The 20,990-nt window shown below is 40.4% G+C and overlaps 1 protein-coding gene and 1 pseudogene across 2 annotated transcripts in view; both read left to right on the top strand.

Moving 5' to 3' along the window:
* Positions 1–20,941, top strand: part of Vipas39 (VPS33B interacting protein, apical-basolateral polarity regulator, spe-39 homolog) — a 33,758-nt gene extending 12,817 nt beyond the window's left edge. For both annotated transcript variants that reach the window (XM_048361836.1, XM_048361837.1), the window contains exons 8-20: positions 358–450; positions 1,106–1,139; positions 1,618–1,720; positions 3,967–3,994; positions 8,799–8,872; positions 11,597–11,672; positions 12,150–12,284; positions 13,350–13,391; positions 13,654–13,743; positions 17,652–17,738; positions 18,249–18,338; positions 18,716–18,820; positions 19,979–20,941. In XM_048361836.1, coding sequence (XP_048217793.1) covers positions 358–450; positions 1,106–1,139; positions 1,618–1,720; positions 3,967–3,994; positions 8,799–8,872; positions 11,597–11,672; positions 12,150–12,284; positions 13,350–13,391; positions 13,654–13,743; positions 17,652–17,738; positions 18,249–18,338; positions 18,716–18,820; positions 19,979–19,999 — 978 coding nt within the window. In that variant the 3' untranslated portion in view covers positions 20,000–20,941. The remainder of the gene's footprint in view (positions 1–357; positions 451–1,105; positions 1,140–1,617; positions 1,721–3,966; positions 3,995–8,798; positions 8,873–11,596; positions 11,673–12,149; positions 12,285–13,349; positions 13,392–13,653; positions 13,744–17,651; positions 17,739–18,248; positions 18,339–18,715; positions 18,821–19,978) is intronic.
* On the top strand, positions 10,492–10,669 carry LOC125363723 (annotated as a pseudogene).
* Positions 20,942–20,990: the final 49 nt, after the last annotated feature.

Below are 20,990 nucleotides of genomic sequence, written 5' to 3'. Positions count from 1 at the left end.
TTAGATAAATTAGTATATTTACTTAACAGAAAACAAGTTGGCAACAAGGAGGAATAAACTTGTTACCACAACATATGGTTTCTATCTTTAACATGATGTTAAATGAATGAAGCCAGATGCAGAAGAGTAGAACTTAATTTACATTTATTTTTTTGTGCCATTGAGTCATTCCTTGTGGGCATTTCCTTTCATCATTGCTCATTAGACATAAGAGTCTCACTGATTTTCCTGCTTGGGCTGGCTTTGAACTTCAGATCCTCAAATCTCAGCCTCCTGAGTAGCTAGGATTACAGGGTATGAGCCATCAGCACCTGGCAGGAAATTCTTTTCTTTACTCCTATGCCTTTCTTCTGCCAGGTCTGCTCCCTGGAAAGATTCCGCTCCTTACAGGACAAGCTACAACTCCTAGAAGAGGCAGTCAGCATGCATGATGGAAATGTTATTACTGCAGTAAGTTGTAGGGTTTTGTTGCCATTTATTTGTTGTTTTCATTGGTTTCTAAAAATCCAATTACAGGGCTGGGAATATGGTCTAGTGACAAGAGTGCTTGCCTCATATACATGAAGCCCTGGGTTTGATTCCCCAGCACCACATATATGGAAAATGGCCAGAAGTGGCGCTATGGCTCAAGTGGCAGAGTGCTAGCCTTGAGCAAAAAAAAAGAAGCCAGGGATAGTGCTCAGGCCCTGAGTTCAAGCCCCAAGACTGGCAAAAACAAACAAACAAAAAACCAAAGGCTTTCCCCTCAAGGTATAGGATTCAGAGCTTTCCATGTTGCAGGGATCAGCTAATGGAACATGAAGTTTATGTGGGGCCTTGGAAGCAGAGGTTGGCTATTCTACATTATTAAAAATATACTCTAAAGCAGGAGAGATATGGGAGCTCTCTCTCTGTAGTTATCTCCCAGTCAGTAGGCTCATGGACTTGGGGACTTCAAGATACAGTTCAGTTCCAGATGTCCATCACCTTTGGCTCCGTCCCACTGAGCGATCTGTCATATTCCTGCATGATTCCTAATGAGTTGCTGGCCTCAGTAGACATCACATGATCAGGGCAGGGCTTTGTGTTGGAAAAGATGCATGTTCTTTGTTTTCTGTTCCACTAGGTTCTGATCTTCTTGAAGAGGACGCTGAGCAAAGGTGAGCATGATTAGAAGGAAATCTTCATTCAGTGAGATATCTGCCACATTTGAAGGAAGAATCGCATGTGGCTTCCATATTAGAATTCACCAGTATCAAGTCTGGTTCAGAGACAGCGAGAGTAGCTGACTTCAGAGCACATATCACCCCTCTGAATGCATCCTTCAGGGTGGTGCCCTCCATTATCCACTATAGTAACTGCCTCTATTTATTGGGTAGACAGATGGCTGTGTTATGTTTGTAGAAATGAGAATCTGTGTTCAGTGTCTGCTGTTTGTGTTGGTGAGAACTGAGCTGTTTCAATTTCTCTGTGGCTATGGGTTACAGAGGATTACAAGGGTAGGTTGAGACAGAAGGAAACCATTCTTAGCTTCTGCTGGGATTTGAGCAGATAACATTTGAGTAGGAAGACTAGTTTCATACTTGAATAATAGGCTTTACACTTTTCTCCATCTGCCTCTTTCTTCTCACCTGTCAGAGATCCTCTTCCGAGAGCTGGAGGTGAGACAGGTTGCCCTAAGACACTTCATTCACTTCCTTAAGGAAATAGGTGATCAAAAGCTGCTTCTAGATCTCTTCAGGTAAGAACCGATCTTCTGGTTTGTAAAGTTTATTAAGGACTTTTCAAGGTACTGTGAGGGAAACAAAGAAATAGAAGATACTGTCCTTTTTCTGAAATGTGATGGAGTAACAAACTCCATGGTCTGTACTAAGGTGATAGCACAATAGAACCAGGCTCTAGAGTCAAACACACCTAAGTTAATTATGGGTGCTACTACTTTGTTGACCTAAGAATGACCTTTGTTATAACTTCTCAACACCTTGGTTTTCTCATCTGTAAAATGAGTGATTATGAAGATTGAAAGTTTCAAGTTAGTGTGACAGCTAGCACTTAGCAAAAGCCTAGTCTGACATGTTAATCTATTATTATTATTATTATTATTATTATTATTTATTTATTTATTTTTTGCTGATCCTGGGGCTTGAATTCAGGGTTTGGGCACTGTCCCTGAGCTTCTGTTGCTCAAGATTAGTCTTCTACCACTTGAGCCACAACTTCACTTCTGGCTTTTAATTAATTTATTTATTTATTTGCATTTTATTGGAGATAAAGAATATCATGGACTTTCTTGCCCTGACTGGCTTCACACCTCAGTTTTCAGATCTTAGCCTCCTGAGTAGCTAGGAGAATAGGCATGAGCCACTGGTGCCCAGCTAATCTATTGTTTTTTGTACATTTCCTTAAAAAATTTTAAAAATTATTGTTTTTGTCTATGTGGTGCTGAGGAATTGAACCCAGGGCCTCATGCATGCTAGGCAACTACTCTACCACTAAGCCCCTATTTTTTTTTTTTGGCCAGTCCTGGGGCTTGGACTCAGGGCCTGAATACTGTCCCTGGCTTCTTTTTGCTCAAGGCTAGCACTCTGCCACTTGAGCCGCAGCGCCACTTCTGGCCATTTTCTGTATATGTGGTGCTGGGGAATCGAACCCAGGGCCTCATGTATACGAGGCAGGCACTCTTGCCACTAGGCCATATCCCCAGCCCCCCTATTTTTTTTAAAGCATTTTCTTATAAAAGACCTAGAGTAAGGGCTGGAGAATTTGGCTTAGTGGTAAAGTGCTTGCCTAGCATGCATGAAGCCCTGGGTTGTATTCCTCAGTTCCACATAAACAGAAAAAGCCAGAAGTGGCACTCTGGCTCAAGTCATAGAGCACTATCCTTGAGGAAAGAAAAGCTCAGGGACAGTGCCCAGGCCTTGAGTTCAAGCCCCAGAACTGGCAAAAAAATGAAAATAAAAAGACCTAAAGATACCTTTCATTGTTTAGTCCTAAGTGATGCCAGTGAGAAGTACAATGGAAGAGGAGAAGAAACTAATTTTCAGTCAGGATACCCAAGGAAAGTTTCAGAATTGATCAGGATTTGAGTTGTACCTACGAGGCTAGATAGGATTCTAATAGGTAAGTGGTAGGCAATTTGTGCTGGAGGCAGAAATTGAAGATGATCTATCATGTTTCTTTCCCTGTTTCCCTCCACTCAGTGGAGACTATTTCCCAATCTTAGATTAAAATGTGTGTGTACTTTTTTTAGCCTTCATCATTTTCAGGGAAAATGTTTGAATGTCTGTTTAGGCTCTGTGGTCCAGGGTAACTACCAGAACAGTGATGAGTAGCCTCAGTGAGTAGGGTAGGAAGAACAGGTTAACTGGGTAGGGTTGGGATTGTAGATGGCCATCCAGGAATTTGTACAAAAAGATTTGCTCCTAAAGTAGGCTATTTTCTGTCTATGATTCTACCTTATTCCTACCCAACCAATAATGGATTATTAAACATTGCCTCCTTGCTATAACAGTGATGTTCATTATGGTATATTCAGAAGGATGAACCAGGAGACAATCTTCATGATTTAAGGACTTACCATAACCATTGAGGAAGACCAAATATATTATATGCTATATACAAAAAGAGTAAAGATTGATACTGAATAATTATTTTCAGGATTATTTTGACAGAACAGTGTTTTTAACTCTTTTTTTTTTTTTTTTTTTTTGCCGGTCCTGAGGCATGAACTCAGGTCCTGGGTGTTATCCTTGAACCTCTTTGTGCTCAAGGCTAGCAGTCTACCACTTGGACCCACAGCTCCACTTCTGAACAAATGTATGAATAATTGTTTCACAAGTATTGCTATTGGTAGCTTAAGACGAGGGCTTATGGACTGAAGGAAATGAGTTTGAACTATGTTTCTCCTAGAGGTGCATTTTGTTCAGTGAGGTAAAATGCCACATATCAATGCATAAAAATGCTCTGCTCCCTTCTGTTTGTTCCCAGGTTCCTAGATAGAACAGAAGAGCTGGCGGTAAGTGTGGCCTTTGTTTCAATTGGGGACATGTTAAACAGACATCTAGACCCAGCTTCCATGATTTCAGACAAATCAATCCATATGATAATATTGGGTTTTTTTTTAACATGCTCATTTGGTAGGGTTTATTTGTAAGTTTTATTTAAACGAGTGGAAACTAGCCTGATCAATTAGTATTTCGTTTTTTTTTAATTGTTTCAAATCCAGATTTGAAGAAACTTTTGGGTTTTGCCTGAAAACACAACCAAAATGTTGATAGTCGCTGGGAATATGGCCTAGTGGTAGAGTGATTACCTCAAAATGTTGAAAGTTAACAGTGTAAGAAATCCGACACAGGTTAAGGAGGAAGACAACCAGGCTTGTGGAGACCGCAGTGGCCAAGTGTGAAAATTGATTTTTGACAGATTTTCTTCTTAGATTCAACTGGAGTACAAGAACAAATCTGAAATTTTACCAAGCACTGAATTGCATTGTTAAAACTTTAGTGAACGATTTTTATTTTAAAAACCCTTATTATTTTACCTTTAAGTAGTTGTACAAAGGCTTTTCAATTCAACCTGTCAATTTCTGAGTATGACACATCTTGATCAGTGTCACCCTTTCATTGTCCCCCCTATCTGTCCCATACCCTCAAGTTGCCTGGTTCCATGGTAGTGAATCACATCACAGTGCAGGGAGAATTTCTGAACACTGTGGGTCCTTTATCACTGTATCACATAGTTTTGTTAGCCTTCGCACAGTAGAATATAAATATAAATGTATTTTTGGAACATTTTTTGGGAGGTGGTGATAGTACAGGGTACTGAACTCAGGGCCTGGTATACGCAAGTCAGATGTTCTACCACTTGAACCACACTTCTATCTCACTGCTTATGTTTTATGCTCCATAAAACTTATGTTCCATAAGTTCAAAGCCATAAGGAAAATTTTTAAATTTAATTTTATAGTCAAGATGATGTACAGAGGGGTTAAAGTTACATACGTAAGGTAGTGAGTACATTTCTTGTCAAACTTGTTACTTCTCTCATTTTTCTCCCGCCTTCCCTCCCCAGTCCCTCCCTTTTGTACAGTTAATTTCCAACATATTGTTTTATAAGTATTGCTGTTGCATTGGTTCGACTTTTATCTAAGAAATTTTTTCATAGAGTATTCTTGAAAAGTTTGTTGTTTTGAAGTTTGATTAGTGAGAATGAATGTGTTTTGGGTAATTTGTTTTTATCCAAAAAAGTCTTTTCTTATATTCATTATGTTTGAATTGAGGATGACTTTTGCACGTGGTATATAAATTTATAGTTTTCCATCCTTGTACACTTTGGAAATGGTAGAGCAGATCATGTAGTTTATCCTCTTAGAGTATGAAGATTTCCCAAGTAGGTTTTCTTGAAAGACGTGGGCCAAAATGGGATTCATTAAAGAAGTAACCATAGATCTTTTTATTTTCCATACTGGGGATTGAAACCAGGGTCTCTTACCTCTCACATGCTAGGCAAGCATTCTATCACCAAGCTAATATCTCTAGCCCTAACTATAGACCTTAAAGGTCACTTTATTTAATATCAGAATTTGTTATATACCAAATACTTTAGAAAATTTGTATTATATTTATGTCTGTTATTCTGTGTTATATCTGTTAGTTCTGAAAAAGACATATTCTCTTGCCTAAAGCTATTTCATTTTCTTTTTTTTTTTTGGCCAGTCCTGGGCCTTGGACTCAGAGCCTGAGCACTGTCCCTGGCTTCCTTTTTGCTCAAGGCTAGCACTCTGCCACTTGAGCCACAGCGCCACTTCTGGCCGTTTTCTGTATATGTGGTGCTAGGGAATCGAACCCAGGGCCTCATGTATACGAGGTAGGCACTCTTGCCACTAGGCCATATCCCCAGCCCCTATTTCATTTTCTTAATAGTCATATCAGTGTGGTTATTTCTGTTTATTTCCAGTTTGGTTTTCACTAAGCTTTTAGAAAGTTTTTTTTTTTGTGGCCAGTCCTGGGCCTTGAACTCAGGGCCTGAGCACTGTCCCTGGCTTCCTTTTGCTCAAGGCTAGCACTCTGCCACTTGAGCCACAGCGCCACTTCTGGCCGTTTTGTATATATGTGGTGCTGGGGAATCGAACCCAGGGCTTCATGTATACGAGGCAAGCGCTCTTGCCACTAGGCCATATTCCCAGCCCTAGAAAGTTTTTAATAATTATATATAAAATCAAATTTCATAATAATCACTATTAGACACTTCTATATGATATCTATTAGTTTGTTGTATGCTGAGAACAAATCTTAGACTCCATGCATGCTAAGCACACATCTCTTCAACTTTTTGCCTATTTCCCCAGCCCTACATCAGGGTTGTTTTTTTTGCCAGTCCTGGGGCTTGAACTCCGAGCCTGTCGCTGAGAAACTTTTGTACAAGGCTAGCGCCCTACCTCTTGAGCCACAGCACCATTTCTGGTCTTTTCTGTGGTACTGAGGAAGGGAACCTAGGGATTCATGCATACTAGGTAACCACTTATCCACTAAGCCACATTCTCAGCCCATTTTGTTGCATTTTAATCTCAAAATAGAAACCACATAAGGAGATTTTTCTTTCAGTTTCATATAGTATTTGAATACTAATTATTTAGCTATGAAAAATGAGTCAGATTGGCAGGCCTTCATGCTAATGTTATTGTTAAGTGTTAGATATTTGTGTATTATCATTAATCATTAATCACATACATAGTTGAGAATGCAAAAAACATTCATGCAGTAAACATTTAGCTCTCTGCTCTATAAAAAACTAAAGAAAAATAGCCATATTAGTTAAATTAGTAATATTAAAGCCAAACTTTTTTTTTTTTTTGGCCAGTCCTGGGGCTTGAACTCAGAGCCTGAGCACTGTCCCTGGATTCTTTTTTTTTTTTTTTGGCCAGTCCTGGGGCTTGGACTCAGGGCCTGAGCACTGTCCCAGGCTTCTTCTTGCTCAAGGCTAGCACTCTGCCACTTGAGCCACAGCGCCACTTCTGGCCTTTTTCTGTATATGTGGTGCTGGCGAATCAAACCCAGGGCCTCATGTATATGAGGCAGGCACTCTTGCCACTAGGCCATATCCCCAGCCCCCCTGGCTTCTTTTTGCTCAAGGCTAACACTCTGCCACTTGAGCCACAGTGCCACTTCTGGCCTTTTTCTATATATGTGGTGCTGGGGAATCGAACCCAGGGCTTCATGTATACAAGGCAAGCACTGTTGCCACTAGGCCATATTCCCAGTCCCTAAAACCAAACTTAAAGATAAAATGAGATGCTATATCTACTTCATTGTAGGTTAGCACTATCCAATTGAAGTTCCTATAATGATAGGAATAGTCTATTTGTATTGTCTGATATGTTAGTTATAGCTATGAGGTACTATGGCTACTGCAACTAAGTGCCTATTTTTTTTCTATCGGTTGTGAGGCTTGAACTTAGGGCCTGGGCACTTTCCCTGAGCTCTTTTGCTCAAGGCTAGCATTCGACCACTGAGCCACAGAGCCACTTCCAGTTTTCTGGTGGTCAATTGGACCACTGGCCTTTCCTGCCTGGGCAGTTTTTGAAACGTGATCCTAAGATCCTAGCCTCCTGACTAGCTAGGATTACAGGGATGAGCCACCAGCACCTGGCTCTATATTTTTTATTCAATTAACTTAAATTTAATTAACGAAATGTGGATCCTGACTGCCTCACTGGAGAGTACAATTGATAATCCTACCAGCGATTTGTGGGGTGTGTGTGTGTGTGTGTGTGTGTGTGTGTGTGTGTGTGTGTGTGTGTGCGCGTGCGCGCACGCGTGCGTGTGTACTTGGGCCAGTCTTGGGACTTCAACTTAAGGCCTTGGCACTGACTCTGAGCTTTTTTGCTCAAGGCTAGTGCTCTACCACTTGAGCCACAGCTCCTTTTCTGGTGCTTAACTGGAAAAAAAGTTTCACTGACTTTTCTGTCCAGGCTGACTTTGAATCACAGTCCTGAGATCTCAGGCTTCTGAGAAGTTAGGATTACAGATGTGAGCCACTGATGCTTAGCTCCTATCAGTGATTTTATTTTATTAAAAATTTTTATAGTTATTATAAAGGTGATGTAGAAGGGTTACAGTTATGTAAGTCAGGTAAGGAATACATTTCTTTTTGGACAATGTCACCCCTTCCCTCACTCCCTCAGTTTTTCCCTTCCCATCTCCCTCACAAGTTGTATCGTTCATTTTCAACATGGTGTCCAGTGAGTCTATCAAGTCATTTTAAGCCACACTTTGCCCTGTTTCTGTCTCAATACACTTAACCAACTATTCCCAGAAGGAATCAGAGAATGAGGAGTCTGGTCGTTTAACTAAAATTCTTAGTTAATTCACTCTCTCATTTGTGTTTCTCTGTCTCTGTGTTTCTTGCTGGATTTTTGTTTTTGTTGTCAGTCCTGGGGCGTGGACTCAGGGCCTGAGCACTGTCCCTGGCTTTTTTTTTTTTTTTTTTTTTTTTGCGCTCAAGGCTAGCACTCTACCTCTTGAGCCACAGAGCCACTTCCGGTGTGTGTGTGTGTGTGTGTGTGTGTGTGTGTGTGTGTGTGTGTGTGTGTATGTGGTGCTGAGGAATCGAACCCAGGGCTTCATGTATACGAGGCATGCACTTTACCACTAGGCCATATTCCCAGCCCGTCTCTGTGTTTCTTAATTTATGATGCTAGAGATTGAACCATGCCAGGCTAAGGGTCTACCAGGAAGTTTTATCTCTAGCCCCCTCACTCTCCTAAGAAGACAAGGTAACTTAAAGCTCTTCTTTAAAAAAAATTTTTTTTTTTTATATAGTTATCCCACTATCGAGAGCATTTGACCATTCAGGACCCTGAGAAACGAAAAGAATTTCTGAAGACCTGCATTGGGTAGGTATGGAAGAGGATGACTTTAAGTATAAACATCTTATGCAGAGGGAATGAAGAAAATAAAGAGAGTGGAATGGATAGAGAGGAAGGGAAAGGCTAACAGTGAATCAGACAGGCATACTAAAGATTGTCTCATTCAATGACTTCCAAATACTAGTTCCCAGCAAAGTTTTCAGTGGTTGGTAGAAAACAAAAACAAATGTATCATAGAGAGTACAGAGAGTTTTCTTAGAGCTAGATTTATTTAATTTGAAAGACTATCTTATTGTGGGAGGTTGTCACCTTCTCTCCCTTAACAGTAGTGAAATGGGTTGTACTGTTACTTTTTATAACCTTTGTAATAATATTGAAAAGGTGGCAACAATTTTTTTAATTTCTTTTTTTTTTTTTTTTTTTTGCCAGTCCTGGGCCTTGGACTCGGCCTGAGCACTGTCCCTGGCTTCTTTCTGCTCAAGGCTAGCACTCCACCACTTGAGCCACAGCGCCACTTCTGGCCGTTTTCTGTGTATGTGGTGCTGAGGAATGGAACCCAGGGCTTCATGTATGCCAGGCGAGCACTCTACCACTAGGCCATATCTCCAGCCCCCAGTTTTTTTAATTAAAAATTTTGTTTTTGGTTGGTTGCAGGGCTTGAACTCAGGGCCTGGGTTCTATCCCTGAGTTTTTTTGCTCAAGGTTAGCACTCTCCCACTTTGAGTCACAGCTTCATTTCTGGTTTGGGGGTGGTAAATTAGAGATAAGAGTCTCTTTTCTGCTTTGGCTGGCTTTGAATTGTGGTCCTCAGATCTCAGCCTCCTAAGTAGGGAGATTATAGGCGTGAGTCACCAGTGCCCAGATTTAATTTTAAATTTTTTGTAGTGCTTGGAGTTGAACCCAATGCTAGTGATTGAACCCAGCACCTTGATATTCTAGGCAAGTGTTCTACCACTGACCTACATCTCAGTCCCTAAAGGTGTCAATTCTTTATGCATTATATGTTTGCATTTGTGATACTGGTCTCTGATATCCCTAGAATCTGATGTAGTACAAGCTTTTATCTAGAATATGTCCTTTTTTTTTTTTTAATCTCAACTACTAAATCACTTCTAATGGGGTGATTGTTGGATAGTTTTCATTATTGGACAGTACCTCATTATGTTAAGCTGAAACTTTCTTCTCTCTTTTTTTTTGGTAGGTCATGGGGTTTGAACTCTGGGCCTGGGCGCTGTCCCTGAGCTCTTCAGCTCAAGGCTAGCACTCCATCATTTGAGCCACAGTGCCACTTCTGATTTTCTGGTGGTTAATAGGAGATAAGAGTCACATGGACTTCCCTGCCTGGGCTTGCTTTGAACAGTGATCCTCAGATTTCAACCTACTGACTTGCTAGGACTATAGGCAATTATTGTGCCCAGCAATGTATCTTTTTTATTTTTTAAAGAAGTTAGACATCATTTTTATTTATATCTTGAAAGTCTCTATCTTTTAAGACAGATATATAGTCTTCCATTAGTCCTTGCTTCTTCAGGTTCAGTGTGCATGTTTTTTTAGCCCTCTCAAACATGATGTGATTTCTAGGTTTCATACTTAAAAATTTGCTTATGACTATGTAATCTTTAACATTACTATAAAGTGAGTGTATCATTGCTTCTCAGCCTTTTGGCTAAGATCAAGTGTAGTATCTGTTCTTATCAGTTTAATATCTGATAGTTCCTCTATCTGAGGACAATATATTAAATGGATTTTGGGGCCTCAGAGATGGAATAGAAGCTTCCTCCATTCGCCTAGTATTGTGGTATCTCTGGGAATGGTGCACTAAAATGAATGAATAAATAAATAGAGTGTATCTTACAGCTCTGGAGAAAAAGGAGGAAAGTTAGGGTCATGAAGCAACTAGGACCTATTGCTGTCTCTTTTTATCTCTTACAAAATTTTACCATGATTTACATTTACCTAGGATAGTCTAATTGGATTTCACAACTCTTCCTGGAGTGAGTGGAGTAGAAAAATAGGCAGTAATTCTAACGTATAGAGCTATGAACTGAGGGCTTAAAATCTGAGTTTTATTTGTGGTCTTAACTATTGATGTATCATGTGACTAGGCAAGACATTGTCCCTTAATTTCTTCATGTATAAGATCATAGTTTTAAAGATGAGCTCCTTGACATTTATGTAGATCTTTGCTATCCTTGTTAATCTTCAAACCTACTGCTGGTCTATGACATTTTATTTACTTTTTATTTCTCTGTAATGAGAAACAGCTAACAAGCTGGGAACTGATAATTCTTGGGAACTAGGTAATTCTACCTAATGAGGAGGCTGAACTCTGCAGGATCACAGTTCAAGGCCAGCCCAGCAGAAAAGTCCATTCGACTCTATCACCAAAATTACCAGCAAAAAACAAGGCTCAAGTATAGATTGCCAGAATGTAGGAAGCTGTGAGTTCAGTCCCCAGTACTACCAAAAATTAAAAAAAGGCTAACAAATTTAAGTGCCCCTTAAGTAGAGCTAGTCATGACATTAACCACAGAGCTTGTCAGGATGTGGATGACAGATGCTTGTCTGGGTTTGCTTGCTAGCTCTGTGACCCCTTTAGCAACATCCAACTTTAGGTTGCTATAAATGTGAAGTCAGATCAGACTGTGAAACACTATGAACCTTTATGGTTGCAATGATGATTTGGTTTAGTTGGGTTTGTTTTCCTTTTTGCATAGAGAAAGAGGTACTAACCTTCTGGCCCTCTACCAGTTTGCCATTTTCAGCAGAAGATACTGCACACATACAAGACCATTACACCCTCCTGGAACGTCAGATTATTATTGAGGTTAGACTCCTCATCTGTAAGTTTTCTACTTCCGTGTCCATGTTCAACATCACTGAGCATCTAGGGGATTTCTTTACTTTGCATACTCAGTTATAGTCTCTAAAGTCCTTTCATTTCAGTTGTTCTTTTTCTTCTTACCTGCTGTTAACCTGGAAGTACTTCTTCATCCCAAATCTCTCATCACCACTTCTGAAATCTCTTAATCTATCTTAAATCTATAATTGTGTGTGTGTGTGTGTGTGTGTGTGTGTGTGTGTGTGTGTGTATGTGTGTAGGGGTTGCTTGCTAGGAAGCACTTTACCACTTGAACCATAAATCCCAACCCCATTTTATGGATTTTAGCGCCCTTTTCCCACCCCTAGGGTATCCTAGGCAATTTCTTTCTCTCTCTTTTTGCTTCATCCCTAGAGTGGAAAGTCTTTCTCCTTCCTTTGCTCCAGATACTTTTTTTTTTAAACTTGGCTTAATCCACCACAGGCAAATGATCGACATTTAGAAGCAGCAGGACAGACTGAGATCTTCCGGAAGCATCCTCGAAAAGCTTCCATCCTCAACATGCCACTAGTGACAACGCTTTTCTACTCCTGCTTCTATCACTACACGGAAGCTGAGGTACAGGAAAAATAGGAAAGGAAAGCCCACAAGAAGAACATAGGTCTAATCTAGTATCTTTTATTTATTATTTTTAGCTTTTATTATTTAGGTAATTATACAAAGGAGTTGCCATTTAATAAAGCAATTTATGAATACAATATATCCTAACCAGTGTCACCTCTTTCAACATCCTCAACCATCCCTCCCCTCCCCACCCCTCTTAATTTTGTAGGATATACATTGGATTCTTGTCTGTAGTTCCCTCCCTTTGCCCTCTTCATTCATCTATTCCTTCCCCCTTGACTCAACCCAATATCTTCATGTAATCTATTAATAATGAGTGTATAGTGTATTCAGAAATCTACCTGGAAGCTGAGTGCTGGTGGCTCATGCCTGTAATCCTAACTACTCAGGAGGCTGAGATCTGAGGATCATGGTTTGAATCCAGCCTGGGCACAAGAATCGTGAGACTCATATCTCTAATAAACTCAGAAAAAGCCAAAATTAGCACTGTGGCTCAAATGGTAGAGCATTAGCCTTGAGCTTAAGGATAGTACCCAGGCCCTTGGTTCAAGCCCCAGGACCAGGAGGAAAAGAAAAAAAAAAAAAAAAAGGAAATCCTCCTGGAAGCTTTCTTGTCCCTCAGCAAGAGTGTGTCCAGAGGGAAATGGAGGATAGTAAGGGTTTTCATGCCTGGCTTCAGTGGGCTGGCATTCTAGCAAAGCACATCATGTTCTGTCTCTTTTGCTGGTTCTATAGCAGGCTCTGTTCAAAGGTCCATAGTGTCCAGTGGCTTGCCATAGGGTAGAGCGGCTGTGGATCCTTTTTTTTTTTTTTTTAATGTTTAGATTTACTGACATTTTCCTCTTATTTCAATTACCAGAAAATTAGGAAAGCCACCTTATTTATTAATCCAATTCCCGATGAACTAAATTCTGTTGATATCCTTCTAAACTCATGGAACTTTTCTCATAAACAAATTTCTGAGTTAAAAATGGTTAGAATGAGATGTAGGAAATTCGTGTAGTAGAGAAGAACATGGGAGAGTGTGCCCTCACTGAAGTTCCTTCTCTTGCATCCTAGGGGACATTCAGCAGTCCCATCAACCTGAAGAAGACATTTAAGGTAGGTACACATTTATTGATCAGGATTCTGTAAAAGTAGAATAACTGCATGGAGTGGATGCTGACGTTGTGGGAAGTGAGAGAATGCTGTGCAGCAGGGCTTGGTATGGAAGTTAAGAGGTTCATGATGACCTGAGGAGTTTATTAATCTTTAAGGGGCAAAATTGATGCCAGAGAATGCATGTTCTTTTTGAAAAATTATCAAGCACCTCTATTGGAACATACCTACTTCCTCTTCATTTTTCCCGCTTTCTGTTTTCTAGATCCCAGACAAGCAGTATGTGCTGACAGCACTGGCTGCTCGTGCCAAGCTCCGAGCCTGGCATGATGTCGATGCCCTCTTCACCACAAAGGTGGGTACCCTGGAACTAATTTGGGTTGCTGAGCTTGGGCGAATGGAGGATCATTCTACTGTTTCCTAAGTTCTAGTTTCTAACATTTTCCCCCCTAACCTTTAAAATTCCCCAAATTTCAAACCTAAAGAAAACTTGAAAGAAGATTATAGGACCACTAATAGCCTCTACCCACCTCACAAATTCATTAACATTTCTGCCATATTATTTAGCTAACTTTTTTTCTAGTTTTTTTTTTTTTTTTGGTCATAGGGCTTGAACTCAGGGCCTGGGCACTGTCCCTGAGCTCTTCAGCTCAAGGCTAGCCCTCTACCACTTGAGCTACAGTGCCACTTCCGGTTTTCTGGTGGTTAGTTGGAGATAAGAGTCTCATGGACTTTCCTGCCCCGGCTGGCTTTGAACCATGATCCTCAGATCTCAGCCTCCTGGGTAGCTAGGAATACGGGTGTGAGACACTGGTGCCCAGCTTTGTGTTTTTCAGTTTTTTGTGTTTGGGGGGGCTTTCTCTTTTTCTATATGCATTTATTTTTTCTGAACCATTGGAATTAATGGCAAATCTGATGTTTCCCTTAAATACATAATCATTTATCTTCTTAAGTATATTATTCTTAATATTTTTAGTGCAATATTATCCCTTGTATTTGCCAAATACATATTAAAGAAATATAGTCTCTATTTAAATTAGGTCTTGATAAGTGTTTTTCGTTTATTTTTGTTTTTCTGTGCTATTGGAATCCAATCAAGGATCTTACATTGTATTTGGTTTACAGTTTTTAGATAATCATTAGATACATTTTAAGGTGCACAATATATTTTGATATAGTGAAATAATTAACTACAACCAAGCCAGTATGCATCTAACATTGCTACCTATCTTGTGTGTGTTAATAGCTCTCCAACAAAAATTATTAATTGTAGCCCTCATACTATACATGTTAGATCATTAGATGGTCCTACCTAAACGAACTATGTGCTTCTTATCCTACATCTCTCCGTTTTCCCTGCCCCTGGAAACCACCATTCTCTATTTCCATGTATTTCTTTTTTCTTTGCTTTGCTTTTTAAGGTCTCAAGTCAAAGTAAACTTATGTATTTTTCTTTTTGTCTGGCTTATTTCACTTAGCATAATGTCCTTCTGCTGGGTTCGTCGGTGTCATCACAAATGACAAGATCTTGTTAAGGCTGAATACTATTCCATTATGTGAAACAGTAATTTTTATCCATTTGTCCAGTGATGGATTTAGGTTTTCTCCAATCTTGCACATTGTGGGTAATGATGCAATAGATGTGGGGTAGTGATTTTGTTTCATTTGGTACATACCCAGAAAAGGGATATTTGGATCATATAGTAGTTCCATTTTTAAACCTGTGCTTCAGGAATTTTCATATTGTTTCCCATAATATCTACACAAATCTATATTCCTAATGTATACAATGGTTACCTTTTCTCCACACACTTGCCAATGTTTGTTATTGCTTCTCTTTAACAGTAGCCATCCTAACAAGTGTGGGATGATAACTCATAGTGATGTTTTGTATTTCCTGATGACTAGTGATTTTTTTTTTTTTTTTTTTTGGCCAGTCCTGGGCCTTGGACTCAGGGCCTGAGCACTGTCCCTGGCTTCTTCCCGCTCAAGGCTAGCACTCTGCCACTTGAGCCACAGCGCCGCTTCTGGCCGTTTTCTGTATATGTGGTGCTGGGGAATCGAACCTAGGGCCTCGTGTATCCGAGGCAGGCACTCTTGCCACTAGGCTATATCCCCAGCCCCATGACTAGTGATTTTAATCATTCTTAAGTTATTTTGGGGTTGTTTATCTGCTATAAATTTTAGATATTGGCTATCAGAAATTCAGTTTACAATATTTTCTCCTAATTCACAGGTTTTAGTTATTGGCTTTGTATTTCTTTTAGTTTAATGTATTTGTACTTTTGCTTTTATAGACTGAATTCATTGCCAAGGCCAAGATCAAGAGCCTTTTCTCCTATGAGTTCTTTTAGAAGTTTCTGCTGTCAGGTCTTCTACTTAGGTCTCTCATTCATGTTTTGTATAGTGTAAGTAAGGTGTCCAATTTCGTTCTTTTACACTTGAAAATGTAAAATGCAGTTTTCTCAGCCCTGTTTTATTCTTGTTGTTTTTGTTTTGTTTTGTTTTGCCAGTCTTGGTACTTGAACTCAGGACCTGAGCACTGTCCCTAGCTTCCTTTTCCTGACGGCTAGCACTCTACTATTTGAACCACAGCTCCACTCTGGCTTTTTCTGTTTATGTGGTGCTGAGGAATCGAACCCAGGGCTTCATGAATGCTAGGCAACACTCTACCACTAGGCCATATTCCCTGCTCCAACAGTAACATTACATTTATTTTTTTGCCAGTCCTGGCTCTTGGACTCATGGCTTTAGCACTGTCCCTGAGCTTCTTTTTGCTCAAGGCTAGCATTCTGCCAATTGAGCCACCGTGCCATTTCTTTTTTCTATGTATGTGGTACTGAGGAATCGAACCCAGGGCTTCATGCATGCTAGGCAAGCACTCGACCACTAAGCCACGTTCCCAGCCCTCTCAGCACTGTTTTTTAAAGACACTGTCCTTTTTCCCACTGTGTCCTCTTTATGCCTATGTGAGCTTGTGCCCATGTTGACCATGTGTGCTTAGGTTTATTTCTGGGCTTGTCTTTCTGTTGGTAGTAGTCTATAAGTTTGTTTTTATGCCAGGAATATACTGTTTTGATTACTATAGCTTTGTAATATAATTTGAAGTCAGGACATATCCTGCTTCTAATTTTATCTCTCTTTCTCAGAATTGCTTTAGCCATTTGGAGTCATTTATGTTTTTATAAAATTGATTTACATTTTAAATTTCAAGATTTTCATTATGGGTTTGAAAGTGTTTTGGTTTTCCATCTTCTCAATTAAATAGTTACATTAACTATCAAGCAAAATATGGCCATATCAAAATCTAACACTGTATAAAAGTGTAAGTACAAAGTAAGAGAGCTGGGGATGTTGCTCAGTGTAGAGAGCATACCTAGCATGGGAGGCCTTGGGTTTGATTCCTGGCATTCAAAATAATTTTTTAAAAGGGGGTCCTTTCTCATCATCTTCTTATTCCTTGCTTATTCCATGAAGCCAAACAAAGGTGCCTGTAACCCTAGACCTGAGTATCATGGTTTGAAGCCAGCCCAGGTAGGAAAGTTAGTGAGACTTAGCTAACCAAAAAGCAAGAAGTGGAGCCGTGGCTCACGTGGTAGAGTGCTAGTTTTGAGCAATAAATCTTAGGATACAGCATTCATGCCTGAGGACTGGCACAAAGAAAACAAAGAAGTCTGATCACTAGCTTTCTAGACCTTTCTTCAGGAATTTACAAACGAATGTTTATGTATACATATAACAATATAGATATTAGGATTTTTCAACCCCAAGAAATGCCTACTAAAGATACTGTTGATTTTTTTTGGAGGGTAGGGAACAGTATTTGAGACTGAAGTTAAGGCCTTTCCTGTACATGCTAGGCAAATTTTCTACCCTTCAGCTATATGCCTAGCCTTTTTCTTTTGGGGACAGGGTCTTATTGTTACTTCTGCCTGGCTGACCTTAAACTCAAAATCCTCGTCTCCACATCCTGAATAGCTAGGAGTATATGTGTACACGAGCTTTAAATCACTTGTTTCGTTTATGGCTATTTCACTGACTTTATTCCTGTATTTTTGTCTATAAATCCAAGAACTTGTTTTGTGTTTATGGCTCTCTTATACCATCTAAAATCTGTTAACTTTCTGGAAAAAAAAAGATCTCCTACTATTTCTGCCTCTGCCTTTCCACCATGCTATTCTGATCTGACCATAAAACACAGGGAGATGAGCTCAGAGTGTGTTGATAATGTTCACCATCTATTACTGCTCTGTCTTTTTGCAGAACTGGCTCGGTTACACCAAAAAAAGGGCACCCATTGGCTTCCATCGAGTTGTGGAAATTTTACACAAGAACAGTGCCCCTGTTCAGGTAATGATTCTGAAGGAGAGTTAAGTATGTGAAGCCCTAGGAGGCCTTGCTTTTCCTAATGACAGTACAGTGGTCATGTTGGGCCTTGAGAGAGTAATGGCCAGGGTGGAATACTCTCTTTTCTTTAGAAGTAATTCCAGAATGTCCTCTCTGAGGAGCCATGTGGAGATTGATGCACTGTTTTAAGTGGCTCTGTTGATAGTGTCAGCCAGTGAGTGAAAGCGTCAGGTACTGAGTTCAAGTTCCAGTCTTGGGTAATAAAAAGAGAGAAAGCTTTCTGGGCAAGGACATTGAGGCACAGTGAGCATGCACTGGTCCAGGCCTAGAGCACTTCCCTGTCATGTATATTTGTGCTTCCCATTGCAAAAAATTAGTTCTGTGCTTGATGATGGAAATTACAAGCATGGGATATTGGACTCGTCTGCTTTTAGGACTTTTTTTTTTCTACCTGTAGAGCTCTGTGCTTTTATGGGCCCAGGAATCACTTATCAAAATGACTTCTTTCCACAGATATTGCAGGAGTATGTCAACCTGGTGGAAGATGTGGACACAAAATTGAATTTAGCCACTAAATTCAAGTGTCATGATGTTGTTATTGATGTGAGTCCTTAAAAAATGGGAAACCTGGGTTAGATTCTTGGTAGAAAGTGGGGACTTATAACATCCTTGATCCTGAGATGGTTTCATTGGTCTTAACTGACAGACAAAATAGATGCAAGTTAGATTGGAGACCAGCATTCCTGTGTTATTTTTCCAGTCCGACGACTCATTTCTCTGGGCTTTTCTAAGTTGTTAACATTTGGAGAAATCAGAACCAAATCAAGTTATATCGGTGGGTTTTTCTGTAATGGTAGTTCTATGAGTATTTAAACCCACTGCAGACTCTTGGCCTCTCCTTGAGCCTTCAGTTAAAGAAGGTTAAAATAAGAACACCTTATAGAGGAGGCTGAGGTTTGTATTGTTTTTTTGGTATACAGACCTGCAGAGACCTGAAGGATCGTCAGCAGCTGGTTGCATACAGGAGCAAGGTAGACAAAGGATCTGCAGAGGAGGAGAAAATTGACACTATTCTCAGCAGCTCGGTGAGCACTACATTTGCCCATGTCATGGTCCTAGGAGACAGTTCACAAAGTGGCATCAAATATATGTTTCCAAGACCTGGATGTTGTCTAGTTATCTGAGCCATTTGGAGGAAAGCCTCACCTCGGGTCCAGAATACCAATGCATTGCTTTGAACAACAGAAATGACTCAAATCAACTATGATGGTCTTGATCGTTTTAAGCCAAGTAGATAGCCAAAATGACTGGCCCTATAAAACAAATATCACATATTTAGAATATTCAGACTGTATGCTCTTGTCTTCTGAGGATGGAGGTGACTTGCAGTTAGAAATAAGTAGGTGGTGGAGCCAGAATAAATGCCCTAAATCAGGCATTCTATAAAATACAGGATAGGTATTTTATCCATCTCTGAGCAAATCAACTCCCCAACGTAGTAAAAATAAATAAATAATCAGGCTGGGCACAGTGGTATATGCCTGTAATTCAAGATACTTCCAAGATTTGGAGGACTGTGGTTCCAGGGCAGCCTGGACCCCATCTTAATTGGTAAACAAGCCAGGTGTGTCCCTTTCATCCATCCCAGCTATGTGAGAGGCATAAGGAAGAAGAGAGCAAAACTTTAAGACCCTACGCAATAAATCTAAAGGCAAAAAAGGCTGGGTGTAGCGGGAACTGGTATCTCATGCCTGTAATTCTAGCTACTCAGGAGACTGAGATCTGAGGATTATGGTTCAAAGCCAGCCTGGGCAGGAAAGTCTATGAGACACTTATCTCCAACAAACCACTAGAAAACTGGAAGTGGAACTGTGGCTCAAAGTGGTAGAGTGCTAGTCTTGAGCAAAAAAGCTTAGGGATAGCACCCAGGCCCTGCGTTCAAGCCATAAGACCTACAAGAAAAAAAGGCTGTGTTTGGCTTAAGTAGTAAAGCACCTGCCTAGCAAGGCTGAGGCCTTGAATTAAAACCCCAATACTGCTAAGAAATGAAAAAGAAAAGAGAAAGGAAAGAGGGAACATGGAAGGGAGGGAGGAAGAAATTTTCAGTATTTCCCCAGTCGGGTCTTTTGTTTCCCTTTTTATCATATTACCTAGCTGTGAGCCTTGATTTGTTGCATTCCTCTGCCCCTTCTGTAGGGAAAAGTGAAAACTCCTTATGCCTTCATTGTTTGCTCTTTCCACAGCAAATCCGATGGAAGAATTAAGTAGCATTAGCTTCACTGAAACTCGCCTTAGTTCTTCCTGTCCTGCCTGTGAAAATACAAAGAACTCTTCTGTGGGAGACTACAACATTACACCCACTTGTGCCCTTCATCAACAGGCAATACTTGCTGCTCTTGAGACAGAAACCAGCCCCTGGGCGCAGGTAGCTTCAGACTTATCTCTCCAAGGCCATCATATAAGAGCCAGTTCCTAACACTTTGACCCATGAGAAAAATACTTTCCACCAGGTGCTCTTGTGAAGGTGGGAGCCCACAGTGGTAAGATTTTTCTTGGTCTGTGAAAAGTGACTGCTCTAGAAAGGACGTCTCATAGACTTCAGAGGTACGAAAGGGGTCTCAGGGTGGCTACTCCATTCCTCTCAGCTAATTATGACCCAGAACCTGATGCTGGACATTGGCAGTTATACTCTGAAGGAAATCAGAACAGAACCTAAGTGACTGTCTTCCGGGGGCCTCAGGAAGACATACCAGAATTGCTCAGCTCTACTGGAGACAGACCCATACCAGACTGCCCAGAGCCCTGTGCGAGATGACGGGCACTGCCCAGATGGTGGGTTTCCTCAGCCAGTATCTCTTTGCTGCTCCAGTCTATTTTATTCAAAAAGTTAGAGTACTCCTCTCACCTGTACACTGAGATGACCTGTTTGGGTGATGAGAGTCCCCTTATCTTTTCCTCTATTCCTATCCCAGACTCATAATCTTATAGGTTCAGCAGTGCTAGAGCGCTCTTTCGTTAGGCAAAAATCTCCTTTACCAGAAGCATTCAGAAGTTTCTCCTGAACTAAAATTGGCGGCCCTCCTGTTAGGCCTGACTGAAAAGGATACTCTATATTGCCATTCTGCCCTGTATTCCTATCACCCACTCTTCTGTGACTCAACAGAGTTTTCCTGACATGCCTACTAATAAAGCTGTTTCATCCTTGGTGCCTTCTCTTCCCCACTTGGTTGTATTGTGCAGAATGGTAAAACAGTT

The sequence above is a fragment of the Perognathus longimembris genome, chromosome 14 (genome assembly GCF_023159225.1).
Source record: "Perognathus longimembris pacificus isolate PPM17 chromosome 14, ASM2315922v1, whole genome shotgun sequence".
Taxonomy (NCBI): Eukaryota; Metazoa; Chordata; class Mammalia; order Rodentia; family Heteromyidae; genus Perognathus; species Perognathus longimembris.
The sequence above is the reverse complement of the archived record's forward strand: the minus strand, read 5'-3'. Positions and strand labels throughout refer to the sequence as shown.